The sequence below is a fragment of the Vanellus vanellus genome (assembly GCF_965231255.1).
Source record: "Vanellus vanellus genome assembly, chromosome: 2".
Taxonomy (NCBI): Eukaryota; Metazoa; Chordata; class Aves; order Charadriiformes; family Charadriidae; genus Vanellus; species Vanellus vanellus.
Window position 1 is genome coordinate 36,623,394 of NC_138906.1, and position 17,567 is coordinate 36,640,960.

The 17,567-nt window shown below is 41.8% G+C and overlaps 2 protein-coding genes across 5 annotated transcripts in view; one reads left to right on the forward strand and one right to left on the reverse strand.

Moving 5' to 3' along the window:
- Positions 1 to 4,099: 4,099 nt before the first annotated feature.
- MALSU1 (mitochondrial assembly of ribosomal large subunit 1) lies at positions 4,100 to 12,051 on the forward strand (the record flags this gene model as incomplete). The annotated part of the gene is made up of 4 exons (XM_082479672.1): positions 4,100 to 4,289; positions 6,280 to 6,458; positions 9,409 to 9,490; positions 10,579 to 12,051. The coding sequence occupies 4 exons, from the start codon at positions 4,100 to 4,102 to the stop codon at positions 10,767 to 10,769; spliced, it is 642 nt and encodes a 213-aa protein (XP_082335798.1). The 3' UTR covers positions 10,770 to 12,051.
- A 4,595-nt stretch (positions 12,052 to 16,646) lies between these two features.
- The window catches only part of IGF2BP3 (insulin like growth factor 2 mRNA binding protein 3), a gene marked incomplete at its 5' end in the record, with an annotated part of 114,701 nt that continues 113,780 nt past the window's right edge, over positions 16,647 to 17,567 (reverse strand). For all 4 annotated transcript variants that reach the window (XM_082479406.1, XM_082479405.1, XM_082479404.1 and 1 more), the window contains one exon: positions 16,647 to 17,156. In XM_082479406.1, the coding sequence (XP_082335532.1) occupies positions 17,055 to 17,156 (102 nt within the window). In that variant the 3' untranslated portion in view covers positions 16,647 to 17,054. The remainder of the gene's footprint in view (positions 17,157 to 17,567) is intronic.

A 17,567-nucleotide genomic window follows, 5' to 3' on the forward strand; every position in this document is an offset into this window, starting at 1 on the left:
ATCTTTAGCCTATCCCTGACTATTAGATTACACACAGGACACATACCTAAACTGTACTTTGATGGGGTTTTCTTGTTGTTATAAAAAAAACAGGGTGCAAGGTGAAAGCACATATAGATGGGATGGTAACTTTTGGGGGCTTGGTGCAATTAGAAATATTAAAATAGTCCTTTTTAGAAAACAATAAGGCAGTTTTGAGCACTTGCTGATCTTGCTTGTGATCTAGGGTACACTCTTCTGAACAACAAACACACGCACACCCCTTATCTAGATTTTCTTGCTTCTGGGTTAACTACCTGCATAACTACTCAGATCCACAATCTGGAGGGGAAAAAAAAGGTTTGTTAAAAAAAAAAAAAAAAAAAAACCACAACAAAAACTTGTAAGTACTTAGTCTTAAATAGACACTCCAGTATAGCTGCTTACCGCCTTAGCAGGATTCATGCCTTTGCTAGAAAGACACAGGGGGCAGGCACATGTTATGTCTGTGGAATGGAACGTGCCGTGGCCTATTCCCAGGCATTGGCACTGAACCACTGACACTGTTACCCACCAAGCAAACCCCAGATTCTGGGAAGCCCCTGAGGCACTCTTCCCCACCGGGAGTTTGGCAGCAGCCACCCTGTTTTGCAGGGTTCAATAGCATGGATGCAGCTCATTACACGCCAGTTGGCCCCAGGGCCAGAAAACAGGGCTGGACACATTTAGTTTCCTACTGGACATGGCTACCAGTGCATGAGTCTCACTATAAACTCGACCACAGACACCCGAGCAACAAGATTGATGAGGCCTGCACACTTGGCTTTCCCTGTTGAAGCTTTTACTCTGAGTCCCATGTAGAATTCTTAGATGCAATTGCCGATGCTGTCTTTGTCTCCTCTGTTTCCACTGGTCTTTTAACACTGGATTGGCACCACTGCTCCCCAGAGGGCAGACAGGCGCTCCATGGACAAGGGTCAGCAGAATGGGGGTCGTAGCAAGAAAGGGTAGAGTTTGATTCCCTTTTTCCCTTCTCTTTTCATTCCTCTCTCCCTTGCGGTAAAGACACATTAATTTCTGCTTGCTCTCCCATCCCTCTGTCTTTGGCCACTTAATCAAATAAATGCAAACACCTGTCTAAATAGAGCACTACACTCCAGTTTCTGCTTTTGCATGATGCAGCTTAGAAAGTGTAAACTTCTGCAAGAAAACTGACCAAAAAAATGCTTTAAATGGTTCATTTTCTGTAAGAGCCTTTCTGTTAACGTGGAAGTTTATAAACAAAATGAAATTAACTTTCAACAGGGGGATAAGCAAATGACTTTAGGCAATCCATTTCCAAGCAGTGAATTCTTTGAAAAATCTGTATTTCAATATATTTAGCTTATTTATTGTGTGTTGGAACATCTCTGATACATATTGTTCTCAGTTCCTGATGTGATATATAAGCATAAACGTATTTTCCTTATCACACCTGTCAAATGCTTATCATTCACAGTCTGAATGTAGTCTTCACTACCACTTCCCCAGTGTGCATGGACACCTTTAAATGACTTGAGGATATAAAAAAATGCCGATTTCTACATACCTGTGAGATTAGTTCTTTAGTCATACAATTCAACAGCCTATTTTTTTCTTTTGTTTCCAGGTTATCCAATTGTTTTAATTCTTTTGTGGTCATTTCAATTATATTACTACAAGTACCATATTTGCCATTGTTCCATCTTCCTTATACATAACATCCTATTATCTAACCATAACTGTGCATCTAAAGTGATTCTCTGACTTAAGACAGAAAACACATTTCCTGCAAAAATTGCCATCTGAATGTTATGTACTCTGACTGCTTACAGGAAGAACTGTAATTTGTATTTCTTGCTCTGGCTTGGGGCAGGACAGGGGTTTAGTCAAAAGCTTAAGATGACCTGCAATGCAGCATGAAAAACTAAGGTCTGTCACAGCTATAATGCTTAGGTTCAGTGATGACACAGGCTACCACTGGCTTAGGTCATATGCAGAATGCATCTCGTTTCAGCAAAACGCTGCATGTTAGGAGCTCAGAGACAACTTAGGCGTTTGCATAGAAACCAACTTTTGGGCATATTTTAAGAACTTTTTTTTAATCCTTTAAGCTAAGTATACAGAATAGCTTGCACTATCTTCCTTTAAATATCATGTCAGAATATTCAATTTTTATAATTTGCTTTTGCGTTTTCAGCTGTAACTTCCATTTCATACATCTTTACTTTTATACAATGGAATGTAACTGCTGCATTGACAAATAAACCATCTAATGATTTTAAAGAGTATATTTCCTTTGTCTCAGATACTGTCAGATAAGCAACTTGATGAGCTGCTTAATTACTGACCAAAACAGTATCTACCTCCAGAAAACACAACTGGATTTGCCTTGGTCTTAGTTCACTTATGCACATCTGGTACTACCGTTCATTATCTAGCGGTTTTTGCAGGCTCCCTTCAAGTGCACTCGAACAATGGCACCACAAACCCAAGACGCAAGAATTCCTTAACAATCAGGTGACAGCTGAGGAACTCAATTTCAGAACAGATCAGGACACAAACGAAGTTCATGTCCTTCAAAGGCAAGAACAGCTGACAAACAACAGATCTGTGAATGTCAGCAAATGTTTAGACAGGTTTCAGGCATCCCCTTTGGAGAAGTAACGTCAAAGAATGACCTCAAACATAAATGTACATCATCTTTAGAACCATCATCTTTAGAAACAACATCTTTTCAAATATGTCATCAAGAGAAACGGAAACATTAGTTGGGTAACAAGTTTGTTTAAAATTATTTTTAAAAATGAAGTATTATTTCAAACCGCTTGATTTGTTCCTCCCCCCTTTTCTTCTTGAACACTTATTATAGCACACAATTAAGAGACCCATCAGATGTAACATTTTATTCTTACCAAAAGTAGATCTAGGCTGAAATTAGGCTAAAGCACACCAGCCCCTGAAGGAATTGTAGAGGAATCAAACTAAACTTTGCAAGAGATGTCCAGACACTGCGGTTTATTACTATGACTGACCACCTCCAGCATTGTACAACGTAGTCGAATTTCCTTTAAAGCTAAAGCTTTTAAGTCTTAATACCATTATTATACCACCATATTCAGTGACGAAGGGAAAAACAGTCTGATCAGTAAGTCTTTCATTTTACTGCCAGTGTATGTGCCAGCATCTCCAGGGGAAGGGAGTGGAGGGAAACACGTTTCAGTCACAGGTAAATACAAATGCTTGGAATTACCTAGGTCATAACTTTTTAACCCTTGACAATATTCTCCACAGCAAAACACACATTACACTAGTACCCTGCAGCCATTAACGCTATGTGGGAATTACACAAATCTAAAAAAAAACAAAACCAAACAAACAAAAACGCCCAACAAAAACAACTTTCCCAAGAAAAACGTATTCCTTTCAAACCAGCTGCAGCTTTTTAGGCAAAACAATAGCCTTTGAGAGGGGGCACACGGCTTGAACTGGGGTATGTGATGAGGGCTTACATGGCAGTGCCCACCTGTTGTCTCTGCTCCTTTCGAGCTTCCCAAGGAATCACCGCAGCGGAGCGCGGCGTACCGCTGCCCCGGTCCCGGCCCTTACCCCCGATCCCTTCCCTTTTACCGCCCCGTGGCTCAGACACCCCTCAACAAACACTGACGGGAGGCGCCACACGGGGATGGGGAAGACGAAGCCGCGCCACTGCCCCCCACGGCGGTCCTATCTACACCCAGACATCGGACTCCGGCGGGGGAGCGGGGGCGCCCCGGGGCTGGGCCGTGCGGGGACGGAAGACGACGGCGTCTCCTCAGAGAGGAGCCGCTCCTCGGAGAGCGCCCACTCCCCGCGAGGCTCCTCAGGGCCCAGCACACAGCCGCCCCGCCACCGCCGCGGCGCACCCGGTCCGGCAGAGGTACGGGGACGCCCCGCCAGCAGCCGCCGCCTCGAGACAGCCACTGCGCACGCGCCCATCGGCGCTGCCCGACGGACAGCAGGACGGGCCAGTGAGACGGGAGGGACCCCTCCGCCTCTGGCCAATCGCCGAGCGGCATACCGAGGAGGGGCGGGCCTGGAGTGTCGGAGCGTGGCGGCCGGCATGTGGCGGGCGGTGTCAGTGGGGCGCCGGTTGCTGCGGCCTCTCTCCGCCGTGGCGGGGGGCGCCCTCCGGCCGGAGCCCCTCCCCCGCCTGGCCGGGGCTCCCCGCGGGGGCTGCGCGGCGGCGCGGGGCGCGGGAGGCGGCGTAGCCGGGGCGCTGGGGGCTGTGGCGGAGCGGCGCCAGGCGGCAGGTAGGGCCCAGCGAAGGGTGGCCTAGCCGGGGCGGGGGGGCGAACTGCCCGGGGTAAAACAGCGAGTACTGTCGGTGCGCTGCACCGGTCGTGGTCTTTCTGACTTCCCGCTTGGTCCTTCGGCCTGATTCGCTCGTGGTTGTTAAGCCTAAACGTTCCCGAGGTGTTCTGAGAGGGCTCCTGCAGGCTCGCGGCCCGCAGCGGGTGAGGGAGCGTGTGTGCCGAGCAGGCCCTCCCCTGCTAGCGCGGCGCTGCTCGGGCGCTCGCACAGCTGGTAACTCCGCGGGAGGGAAGCACTGGTTAACGTGGTGTCACGGCCTCTGCGTGAGGTAAGGGACTGGCCTGGCAGGCCCAAGCGTGGTCGTGAGGCGGCACCCCAAGGAGGCCACTGACCCTTCAAGGAGGCCACCGACCTGAAGGCCCTTGGCCCTGTGCTCTCCCGCTCTCTGAAATGGTGCCCTAAGCGAAATGTAACGACTCGGGAAGTAACTGTTTGGGACGTATGAAAGCCCATTCCGCAGCTGCAGGAGGATCCAGGGGGTGCCTAGCGAAATGGAATCACCCTGACCTCGTCTGGGACCACAGGCCTCAGCGTCAGGGTGTTTGTGCTGAACCAGCTTCACCTCCTAAGTCCCACTGTAAAGCGGGGAGTCGGTGGCAAGCATAGACTGAGCCTGTGTGTTGATGCATACAGAAACTTTTGTGAGGATAGTGGTGCCGAGCGTGTGTTTCTCTGATGTACGCTCACAAAGAAATTTCCCTGTATAGATAACAGTTCTAGTAGCACGATGGCTGGTTACGGGTATAAGCGTTGTTGTAGCTGTTCTGCAAATCTTATCTAGCCTAGATCTGACCGTGACATTCAGTGCGGCAGAGCGTGCCTGGGGTTGTTTAGACCATTTGTTCTCTAAGTAGGCACTAGAGACTTTGCATGTGGCTACCAGGCAAATATTTAACTTTTGTAACTGCTGCATCTGGAGGAGCTGTGGCCACTGCTAATTTTCTGCATGTGTGACCACAGCAAAAGTTGAAAGAGTGCGTAAGTCCCTAAGCTCAAAGGCTTTCATTTACAGAGATCTGATCCAATTTCATATCCCCATTCATGCATATAATTATATGTAGCTATTGTTCTTTTGTTTGGCTTTTTCTTTTTATTGGTAAATATAAAGCTTGGCTTTGTGCTGATGCTCGCTCTGCACTAAAGTTAACTTTATAGTGGCAGGCATGCGTTGCTGACAGATTCAAATTATGCCTTAAGTATGCACACAAGTTGCATCTAGCTAATTAGGGCAAATTAGAAATAAACTGATTTCGTGGTGTGAACAGAAGGTAGTTGCACTAATTTACTAGTTTCTAAGCTGGCTTGCTTAAAATGTTGAAGGGCTAAAGCTTTTCTACAGTATCGTAATGCTCTGGCAGAACAGGCTAGGGAAAAAGAAAAAGAAGTGGCTTTACCCAGCATGAAGATAAAAAGTACCTTCACACTGCATCACATCAGCTCCATTTTCAATATATTGATTTCATCTACTTAAGATTTTAGGGTAATTTAATCACCATGTATTATCACAGGCCTGTTGAAAAGTATTGTTCTGAAATGTTTTTAATTTTGTCAGTTGTTTTAATAATGTCTGTTAAAGTACTTAAGTTTCATTCATCTTAATTGACAGATATCTGATGATAGCATTGACTCTTAAGTACTAACAAGAAATAAGTTACCTAAAAGAAACTTTGATGTTTGCTAACTGCTATACCTAGTGATAGTGTGTTATTTACTGGAAAAGTGCTTAGTTCTCTAACTTTGATGGTTTTAAAAATTATTTTTTAAAATCTGCAGTTCGTGTTGCATTATCAGTGTCAAACCAAACTCCATAATGAGTGGCTAGCTTAGCCTATAATTCAGTTCATTGCTATTTTGTGTCTTCTTAAGTGGTTGATTTTTGCAATTAAAAAGATAAATTGCCACTGTATTATTTTTTCCTGTCTGTTCCAGATACTGTTCTTCCAAAGTTCAACATTGATTTTGTTGTAGCTCTGCTGAGGCAAGAAAATGCTAAAGACATCTGTGTCATCCAGCTACCTCCAGAAATAAAATACTGTAATTATTTTATCATTGTCAGCGGATCTTCAACACGACATCTCCATGCAATGGCACATTACATGCTGAAAATGGTAAGCTAGTTCCTGCTGAACCCTCTGGGTTTTGGGGAATTGTTTTAAAAGTCGTGAAAGGAATTTCCCCGGGATTGCGTGTATAGGGTTGTACCAGGCAAGATGAAACTAATTATCCTTATGTCATTTAGTCCTGAATGCATCTAGCAACTAACTGTGCTTTTTTTCTTCAGCGGTACTACTTAAAATGTAGAGAATATATTTTAAAAACAGACCTCTCTACATTTAGAACAGTGATGACATAAGCACAGTTCCGTGGCTAGAACAAGAGTGACGTGAAATGGTGATCACGACCAGTGTCCGCTTTTGTCTTCCATCTAGCAAGCTTTATAGCTACTCCCACTCATTCAAAATAGCTTAATCTAACTGTTCTCCAACTCTAATCCCTAAAATTGCCAGGGTCTCGGGTATATTGTAAGGCTGGAAAAAAGATGGGATGTTATGAGGCACAGGATCCCCTCACGGGCTTGCTAAAGCAAACAGCTAGTTAATAGTCAGTATACAGTGGTGTATGTACAGAAGGAAAGGAGAAGCAGCAGCAGCAGCTCTCCTTGCACAGAAGTCTTGCACTGTTTGGCTTTGGTGGAATGTGAGCTTTTGAGTACAAAAGTAGAGGTCAGAATAAAAATACAGGTAGAGCTTAGGAATAAAGACCAGACTCGGGGAGGGAGAAGCTTTATGGCCAGAAAAGAGCCAGCTGACTGTTAGAAAGTGCAATGTGAGGAATATGACTAGCCTTCCATTTCAATTAGCTGTCTGTACTCAACCTGTAATTTTCTTTCTCTTCACACATTTTCTTTCCCTTCTGACCCCATTTTTCTTTTGGCTTTTGGTTTTACTTTCTTCCTTCCAGTCCCATTGGTTTCAGCTGTAAGACTTGAGGTGGGGGAAGGAGAGGGAGGGATATGGTATTGCTTTTCGGTGCCTTTCTGAGCAGGGGAGGGGAGTTTCTTGTGTTCCCTGCAGGAACTGATGTATCTTTGCAAACTAAATTTTTTCCTCGAGCAAGAAGTTGTATTAGTGTGATTTGGATGTACTAAATTTCAGTGCTTAATATGTACTATATTAACCTGCATAACTTGCTAGTCTTAAATCAATAGGTCTTCATCTCCTCCAGATCAGGAGAGATCAGTGAATACCACCCACCCTGCAAAAACCTGCCTGTGCTACAACTGGCTGCTCCCTCTGGTGGCTGTAAGAGCAGCTCCTTTGCAAGGGCAGAGTGTCTGGGGAAACGTATCCTCCTGGGCATCCTGAGAAACTGGGAAGCCTGGCCAAGTACTCAGGAGTGGCTGAGCTTGCCTAGCATTGAAAGTTTTCTAGGCAAAAAGTAAGCTGAAGCTTAAAATGTAAGGCAGAGCAGGTACTCGGGAGTCATGCTAGGCAGCTGGCTAGCTTTACCGTTACATACCTAAAATGTTATGGTAACGTACAATTTACTCAGACTAAAATGCAGAGGTGCCCCTGTGTAGCATGAGGTCTTCCTGCTTTTCTTCCAAGAGCTTGTAAATGGCAAAGTCCCAACTACTGCTTACCCCTTCCCGTCTGGTTTCGTGTTAGAGGAAGAAACTAACGCTTGGCTTCATTATAATTTGTTTGCCATTACACACCCTTTAAAGGCAAGGGTGAAGGAACCTTAGAGTGGAGATGAGCTTTCACCTCCTCTGTTACATAGCCGATGGCAGAGCACGCTGGGCTTTTTAGTATTTTAAGCAGACTTTCAGAGAGTTTTTGACAATTACCTGCTTTTGAGGATATCTCACAAGCTATCTTAAAGAAAGGAAGGTAGAACTAGTTCTGAATTACATTTTTGAAATGTAACTTGCATTCTGTTTTGCAAACTGGGGCACCAGTTTGCTAGCATTGTATGGGAACGACCAGTTGCATTTTGTGATAATTGCTTTTCCAGTGAAGTGGGACTCATTTGCTAGCCAGCCGTGCTGTTACAATCCGTTATTTTTGTCTTTCATGGCAGAAAAGACTTAACAGCCATTTTGAGCTTGATGAGTATTTTTTGATTGACTGCTTCAACTAGAAATAAAGTAGAAATTTGAATAAAGGAGCTTTGTGAAGATGCAGTTGACTTCACTCCATTTATGTGTTGGGTTTTTTTATTGATGCTTCATGTAAAGAACCAAATAGATTATGGCCAGATCCAAAACTGGCAGTAGTTAAGTCTCTAGTTGTCAATTTTTTTCAGCTCTGGTGGGTGCTTAGGTTCTTTATGTACTAGATGGGAAGAGCTGAGCCTCTCAAGCTGGCATCTATGAAAGCCCCAATATTGTATAGGGAACTAACTGCCTTGTTCTGGCTGAACATTTGCAATCATGATTTGAGCTGCCCTGTCCCCTCTGTCACAGTGGTTCCTAGCTTGGAAACCTGTGTGCCAGTCGTGCTTTCTCCCCGTCTTGTAATGAGCGTTGAGAGTATGCACTCAACAGACAGAAGGCTTGTTTGCATGCCTTTTCTCCCCCAGCCCCTTCCATCTGAGAAGAGGGTAAGTGTGGTGTCTCCATTGCTGCATCCTTAACTAGCCAACGTAAAACAACAATGAAAGAGCTCTGAAAGGAAATCAAACTTAGTGGTAATGGCAGCTACAGGGAACTGGTAACTGAAAGACTACTTTGATACTAAGCAATTGTATTCATTATTCATCTTGAGGAAAAATGGACACCTATAAAATTCATGGATAACTGTATGGGAATTTTGAGTATTAGAATTCCAGATCTGATACTAAATCCCATTGAGAAATCTGTACTTATTTTCTAGTGCTGCAAGTGTATATTAGTCTCTTTTTTTGTGCAGACCCCAGAACCAACATGAAGTAATGTAACCTTACTTAAGATTTAAAAGAACTCTAGACAACTCAGCAGAGTCCAGCTTATCTGTTATGTTGGAGTGCTTTTAAATAAATGCAAAGTATCTAATTTTCTGTCATTGCTCCTTTCAGTACAAGCATCACAAAGAAGAAAGTGATCCTCATACTCAGATTGAAGGGAAAGAGACAGATGACTGGCTGTGCATTGATTTTGGTAAATACTAGTGAATCTGACAAATATGAAGTTTGCAGGAGGTCTTTGTTGAAGGAAGCATCTCACCATGAATCCTGGTTGCTGTGGAGAGTTCACAATACTCTGCTGTTTTGGAATTCCAGTTGTTGTCACTTGAACTCATTGAGATACTACATAAATTTTCACTAAAGATCATTGGCACTGAGAAGAAAGCAGTAACGACACTTCAGTGGCTAAAATAGGTCTTAAATAAATTGAAGATAACAGTAGCAGAAAGAGAAAAGCTACTTCAGTCAGTTTTCTCAGGTTTATATAATCCCTTAATAATATAATATATAAAATATCATAATATATATAATAACTTATATAATCGCTGCTGGCTCTAGAATCTCACCCCCTAACTTTGTGTTTTGGCTTAAAAGAGAGCATGAGTAAGTGAGGAACACTGCAACCAGTGATGTTAAGCCTTGGTTACATTACTATTATTTTGATAGCTATAACTGAAAACAGATTGAAATTTAAGGGCATAACTAGAAAAAAGTGCATTAGAAGTAGAGTGGAATTAACATTCTCTAATAACATTTGCACAGAATTAATGAAAATATGTAAGAAAAAGCTTATTACAGCAAACTTCAGATCTGTTTCATTATAAAAACCACCTGAGAAGCGTCAGCAACACACCTAAGGAAAATGACTTGGGTATAGCCAAATATTGGTAATATGGAAAAGCTGGAAGTCCACTGTAACCTTAGGGAGGGGACTCTTTCAATTTTTTTTTTTTTTTTTTTTTTTTTTTTTTTTACTTCCTTCCTTCTGTCCCCTAGAAGTCATAACTACTCTGGTCTGGGGTCTTGTGATAGTGTTTTAATATAAACCAGAGTATTGTCCATCTCATTCTCCTGGCTGTACTCTTGGAGTTTTTTGAAGGACTGACCAATTCCTAACACTGTTCAAGAACTCGAATCTGCAATTTAACAAGACGTATCCATCAGCTGACCAGTTATATCTAGCCAGAATGGGGGTGGAAGACTGGAACTCTTTGTGCAGCTGGAAATACAGTAGTGCGTCACAGTTCATATTAATTTATTGTGAATTTCTGTTCTGTGCAGGTAGCATAGTGGTGCATTTCATGCTACCAGAGACACGAGAGACTTACGAATTGGAGAAGCTATGGACTCTTGGTTCCTACGATGACCAGTTAGCACAGATGACTCCACAGTCACTGCCAGAAGACTTTATAATTGGACTGAATCCTAACAGCAGCAATCATCTTGAGACAAGAATTGAATGCAGCTGCTGAGTGGAAAGAGAAAACAGTGTGCCTTCACCAATCTGAGAGAGACTTACAGTCTTGATCACTGATGTAACAGTCACTATGGTTGATCAGTACAAAACAGTGTATTTATTAGATGTGCTGAGGTAAAGTTCTGAACAAGCTACAAAAATGGTCAGGCTCATAGAATCATTAAGGTTGGAAAAGACCCTTAAGGTGGAGTCCAACCATAAAATGTCAAAGAAGGAATCCTATCATAGGAGAGTTTCCTAGGGGAGTCACGGTCTCAGTGGAGTTTGCAGTGAGAAGGGCAGTTCAAAGACAGTTGCTGAAGCTACTTAGCCTGAAACTCATGCTCAGCCTCTACAGTCATTGTTTTTCTAGTATCTTTGAAAGACCGGCCTGTAGTGGCAGTGCAAAAAGAGAGACTTTAGTGCTGCAAGGAAAAACTGTGTGAAATAAAACCATTTAGATGAGGCTTCTTGTATTAAGCCATTTGCTTCTGGTGATGGTGAAGCAAATCCTGCTCTGAGTTGAAGGAGGAGAGAAAACCGACTGATGTTACTGAGCAGATAAAAGCCAAGAGCAGCAGTGACAAATAAATGTGTCTTGAGTTAACAGAACAGTAAGTCAGTTTTTCAGCCAAGGCAAATCCGTTTTTAATAATAAGTTAAACATCCAAACCTGAAGAGCTTCAATTCCTTGTCTTCATGTTAAAACATTCAGCTCATTCCAAGTGTGCAGTTGGCTCCTCTCCTAGTTTTCCTCTTGCTATTTTCTGGAAAAGGACACTGAGGCAACATGCTATGGCAGCGTAAACCTTCAGCTCTTTTGCAAGTGGGCGAAAGTAGTTCTAAAGGCAGCCCTTAGTCACTGGGCATTCACTTGCTGCTAATGGACTGTTCAGCACTTTCAGAAGTCATTGTGCAGTGTGTTGTTAGTCTGACTGCTGCATGTCATTTAGAAGAGCTTCAAGATGGTAACAAAACATGGCTATGTAAGACAAGATGGTTTTCTCCGCTACAGGACAGGGCTTTCATCACCAGATTAGGATCTCTTCCTTCTGGAGAAGCTTGTTCTGCCACGCATCAAGAAGCAGGATCCTGAGGGTCATCACCTTTTTCCCCCCCATAGCCCCACAAGCTACTTTAAATCCTTTCTGCATCTCTTTCTTGCACAGCAGCTGCTGTTTGTAATGCTCAAAGAAAGTGACCTTGGGTTTTGTGCCTGTGGTTGTGTTGTTTAGGGGGAAGGAGGTGTGTGTATATTTGATTTTTGTTTGGTGGTTGTTTTTTGTTTTTGTTGTTTTTTTTTTTAAAAAAAAAAAAACACAAAACAAAAAAACAAACACACACACACACCAAAAACCAAAGCTAAAGAACCTCCCTCATTTCAGAATGGTCATGTTTTCCTGCTGTGTCTGCCTCTTTTCTTTCAGGAATAACTGCCCCCGAGTTCACCTGCTCTTTGATACAAGGCAGCAGATAGTTCTGCAAATTAAGTAAGGAACATCTATTAAATGTAGTTAAACTATGCAGATAAAACATCTTTGCCCACAAAATAAAGGTATAGATGGTAAATCTGACTGCAAACAATGATTTTTCAAAATGCTTCATGATACTTGGCAACAAGTAATCCACATGGGGGAAAGATAACCTTGGCTGTCTTACAGAGCGATGGGTTCTAAATCAGGCATTTCCTCCTAGAAGGGATACGTAGGAGTAACTTTGGATCATTCCCTGAAACCATTTGCCTTTTACTGCTGCTGCTGAAGATAAGTAATACTAGATGAATAGAGGCAGGTTCAGCAAACATTCTGCCATTATATAAAACCCACATTTAGTAACCAGAACCGCATACAGTATCCTGTCTCAAAGAGCACAGTAACAAAAAGAGTGCCCAGAAAAGAACAGTAAGAGATAGGGAACAGCTTCCATGGGAACAGACTAGGACTCTCGCAGCTGGAAAGGGGTAATAGTATGTAAGACAAGACAAAAAAACAAACAAAAACCCAAATGAACTGAGGAGATGAAAACCAGAAAATAAATGAAAAAGTGTAACTGAATTTACTGCCAAAGCACATTGCGAAAAGGAGTTATATGAAACATCCACAGGTAACTGCCAGCTCAGGAAAGAGAACTTCCTTATCCAGCAGCAGTCATAGCCTGTACCCAGCCACTGCAGTGCCCCAGCCAGGTTACCCGCCTGCCTCCATGAGCCTTTGGCCTCACCCTCTTAAAAGCTGGGAATGATCAGTACTACGCAACATTAAACCCCTTTTGGAAGGAAAACATTTGGGAATGGTTTCAATTCTACCAATCAGGTGATTTCTGTGCAAAATAAAGATACTGAGCAGCTTGTCCAATGAGTCCATAGATTGATCCTGTACAGAGGTATGTGCAGGATCCCTTGACAATGGGATGAACAGGAGAAACGGTTATCAAGATGAAACTTTTGTCATTTCACTAATTTCCTGCACTACATTTGAGTAACTTCATTATCAAGCAGTGTTCGCATCCATCAGTTGAGCTAATATCTCTGTTACAGCCCAGCTTGAGTGCTTACTCCACATTTTTCATGTTCGTTTAAAAATCCTATGTCCTAGTACCACGTCGAGACCATGCTGTCCTGCACAGCATACATGCTTCATTTAATGGAAACTAATACAAAGAGCGCATGCCTTTGAAATTGCAGTTTAGGAATAAAAGCTGTGGAAGGTTAGAAGCAAATAAAAGCATCATGATTAAGCAAATGCTTAAAACGGGTTTAGCTCTCTCAAATGCAGTGGCGATACAGAGGGAAGTTTTAACTTCTTATGTTGCTCAAATGGTGGGGATGCTGGTTCTGAGAAGATAGTTCAATTATGGGCATGGAAAAACGAGCTTCGAGTTCCCTGTGAAATGCAATACCCTACACAGTGCCTTCTACAGACATCACTGCTTCAATTCCCTCTTTCTGCTGGTTGGTCCCAGTAAATGAGCTGTGAAGACAAGTGGGAGGGTGCAAGAATTTGGAAAACAAGTTTGGTTTTCCACTCCTCTTTAAAAGACACAGAATTATATTATTCATGACACTCCATTCCCCAACCCCTCCCTCACTCTAAAGCATTCACAGTTAAACATCTAGTCTCATTTCTATTCCGAATAATGTTAACAAGGATCTAAATGGAGAGGCGATACCACCTCACTGGCAAGCAGTGTGTGTTTGGGTGGTGGTGGTAGGAGCAAGATACAGGTTGCCATCACATTTGCTTGCTAGTGTGACTCGTTCTGCCTATCCAAACTTCTCAGGCCATGTTCAGTACACAGCTTCATCGTGCTGAAAGCACTAAAATAGACTGGGTAAAAAGCAGTCAGAAAAAACCAAAAACCCAACTGCAATTCCGATTTCAACTCAAACCTGTTAAAGATTCCTTCATGTTTGCCCTGGGTCAAGACTGTTGAGTACACATCCCTTCCACAGCAAGCCAGCCTAAGTGATCTGCACAAGACTGAAACCATGAACTACAGGTTGTAGTACAGACTGTATAGAATTATTATATGAGAGGGAGAAGACGAATTAAGTGCCACAGAAGTCGCTGCTTGTTTCGGGATGTGCAAACATTGTAACCTGGCTGCTGGATGCCCTGTTTGCTATGGAATACCTGTGGGTGACTGCTCATCCTTATCCGGTTATTATTACGATCAAGTTGGTTTTCTGTCCAAAGTACCGCAACTACTTAGAACAATCTGTCCCTATGCCTCATTAATTTAAAAAAACACCACACAACTTTATCTGATGATAGGAGTTAAACTCTTTATTCCATTCAGAGGCATCTGGCAAGTGGAGCTGCATTGGGGGGCACATTACAGATGAAAAATGATCCATACTTTTGTGGATATTGAAATCATTTACAGTATTTACTTTCTAGCTATTCCCAAATCCTCCAAATTACCAAGTCTCAATTGAAAAAGAAAAACATGATTTACCATACTAAGTCTAGAAATTTAAGAGAGATGACAGTATTTAAATCAGCAGATGTAAATGCAGCGCCTACTTGTAAAGTAATTTTTATGGAATATAATGAAGTCAAATCCTTCTCAAATGTTAAGAAAGGAACGTCAGACTGACTTAAGCCTCAACAAAAATTAAAATGCTATGACTTTTCATACTTCAGTAATTTTAAATTCATTGTAAGAAAAAAAAATTATTCTAAAGGCTAGATGAAGGTCACTGTCAAAAAAGGAAAAGAAACTCATTTTTCTTTGCTAAACTACAACATAAGTTTGTGGTTTTTAAACCAATTAGTAAAGAAGAGATGCAGGAAAAACACTTCAGACCATTTTCAAAATTATCTAATCTGTACAACAATGATCTTTGGGAAAATTATCTAGTCTATGTAGTAATGCCTCTATTTCAACATGAACCTAAGAGGTAGATAACAAAATGATGAAACAAATGTTTTTGCTCGTTGTGCCCCTCAAATCAGTGCAGCATGGTGATTCTGATCATCTCATGCACAAAAAACATCACAAAAAAAGGTTCAGAGGTAATAGCATGGCTCTGTCGACCACACACATACAGGCGCGCACGCGCACACACACACACACAGCAGTCTTTATGCACCATGTGTTGCCACATATTTTTTCTTTTTCTTAAACTGAGGTAGACTGAAGTTTATTGTAGAAACTTGAATGTGTCACTATTACCACAATCATCATTCAAATTACATTCGGAAATTAAGAAATTTGGTAACTTTCCTGTTATCCCTGCCTTTTGACATTTTTTTTTTTTTTCTTCTCTAATGGTTGGTTGCAGAACGTGCATAAATCCTGCTGCATCTATTATAAGCCAGGCTAGAGGTTGTTGGTTTGTTTGTTTGTTTTTGTAATAGTTTTTAAAACCTTCAAAGTGGCTTAGTGTGGCCCATAACAGCGGCTGGATATGTAAACTTAGCCTTTCATTATCTTTCAATGTGATCAAAACACTGTTTGACCTTCCCCCATCGTGGTAACTGAAAGCAGTATGATGTGATCTGCAGACAGCAGAGACCCTCGTGGCCTCAAATACACTCTAGCAGATCAAGTGTTCTATCAAACTGAAGATGAAGCTTGCTCTTTGAACAAAATGGCAAAGTCCAAATGGGCTGCAAATGGTTAAATGTAGCATTATTAGGTAGTGATGGTCAAAGGCACAAAGGGTTCATGCATTCAATCAAGTAGCACAAAAAAAAAATTCAGCCTCTTGCAGCCTTCTAAATTTTTCCCCCAACCCCAGCCTCTTGCCATCACTTCCTTGTCCTGTTCCCAAAAAAGTACCGTCACAAACTTTTTCATCCCATCTTAAAAGAAAACTAAACGGCATTGCTGCTATCAGAATGTTGGCATCATTCACTATCTTTTGAACATTCACTGAATTTTTTTTTTTTAAACAAATGATGGTGTTGAAGCCCTCAGAAAATCTGAGGCTATGTTTTTTTTACCCACCTTACTCCCATCAGCCAGCAGCTAGAAGTGCTCTACTATATTTTTTCCCCGATAAGTCTGTAGTACTCCTGGCTGGTGGCTGATCAAATTTTAATTTTTTTTAAAAAAATAAAATGCTCAAGAACTATTAGCTTTATAAAGTATACAAAATACCAAAAAAAAAAGCAAAAAAGGAACAATTTCTCATTGAGGTACTAAATGCCTGAGGTAGTTTAGTAAAATGCATATTTATCTTTTTATGCCCTGGCCAACACCATTCAACACTTCCCTTAGGTTATTCATGGCAGTGTTATGTAAAAATGCAACCAAATTCTTTTTAAAAAATGCCACTTGTTTCAACATTGGGACTAACACTTAAACTCTTGTCAATACCCTTGCTCTAACCCTAACCCACCCGCAATCCCACCCTCCAAATATGTTGTTTCTTTTACAACTGGACCTATAAGAGCAATGCCTTTTCTTTTTTTGTTGTTTTTTTTTCTTTTTTCTTTTCTTTTTTTTTTTTTAAACCAGTGAACTCAGAAGAGAAAGCTTCATTAAACCAAGTTCTAAAATTGTTGGGGAATAATAAGAACAATAAAAAAGACTAACGAGTTTATGTTAAATTGTGAGAATAGAACAAAAGGGAAGTGAAGGGGTCCTTATTTTAAAGCTGGGTTTCAAAAGTTTGAGAGAGCCTAAAGAATACATTCTCAGAGACAGCGTTCAACGGTTGCCTGGTCCTCGAACAGGTGATTGGCTTGGTGGATCTTCTGCATATAACTTCAACAGGTGCTCACCACCCGTCTCTGTCGCACAGTCTGTCTTTGGTCTGGCATCTGTCTCTGATGGGCCATTTCCTAAACCTTTATTTTCGTCTTGGCTGAGGCTGTCCGCTTTGCAATGTTTTTTGCTGTTGCTGCTGCCTTCTTACCTGAGCCAGTATTTCCTGAATTTTTCTCTGAGCAAGCTGAAGGACATAAAGAAGAAACAACCCATTATGATGCCATGCCGTGGTGACTGCTGTTCACAACGGACTGTAGACTCTACTGGGATTAAGGAAATCTGGATTAACTAAATTGCTAGTACTGACAAGATTACTCAGTAGTTAAATACACTTGGGTTAGTCATGGTGTACAACTGAATTTTTAGTTTTTCTTCTTTTTCCACCTACCACAACTACCTGCATAGTCAGTTTTCACATCTGTAATACAGAAAGCATGAGCACAGGAAGATGACTACCAACATTAAGATTATTGAGGTTACATGCTACTTTCATTTTACTCCTCTGGAGATACTAATGTTTTATAAGAACCATTGTTTTAATAGAACAGACTTTTTTTTATATATATATATATATATATATACGCAAGGCAATCCA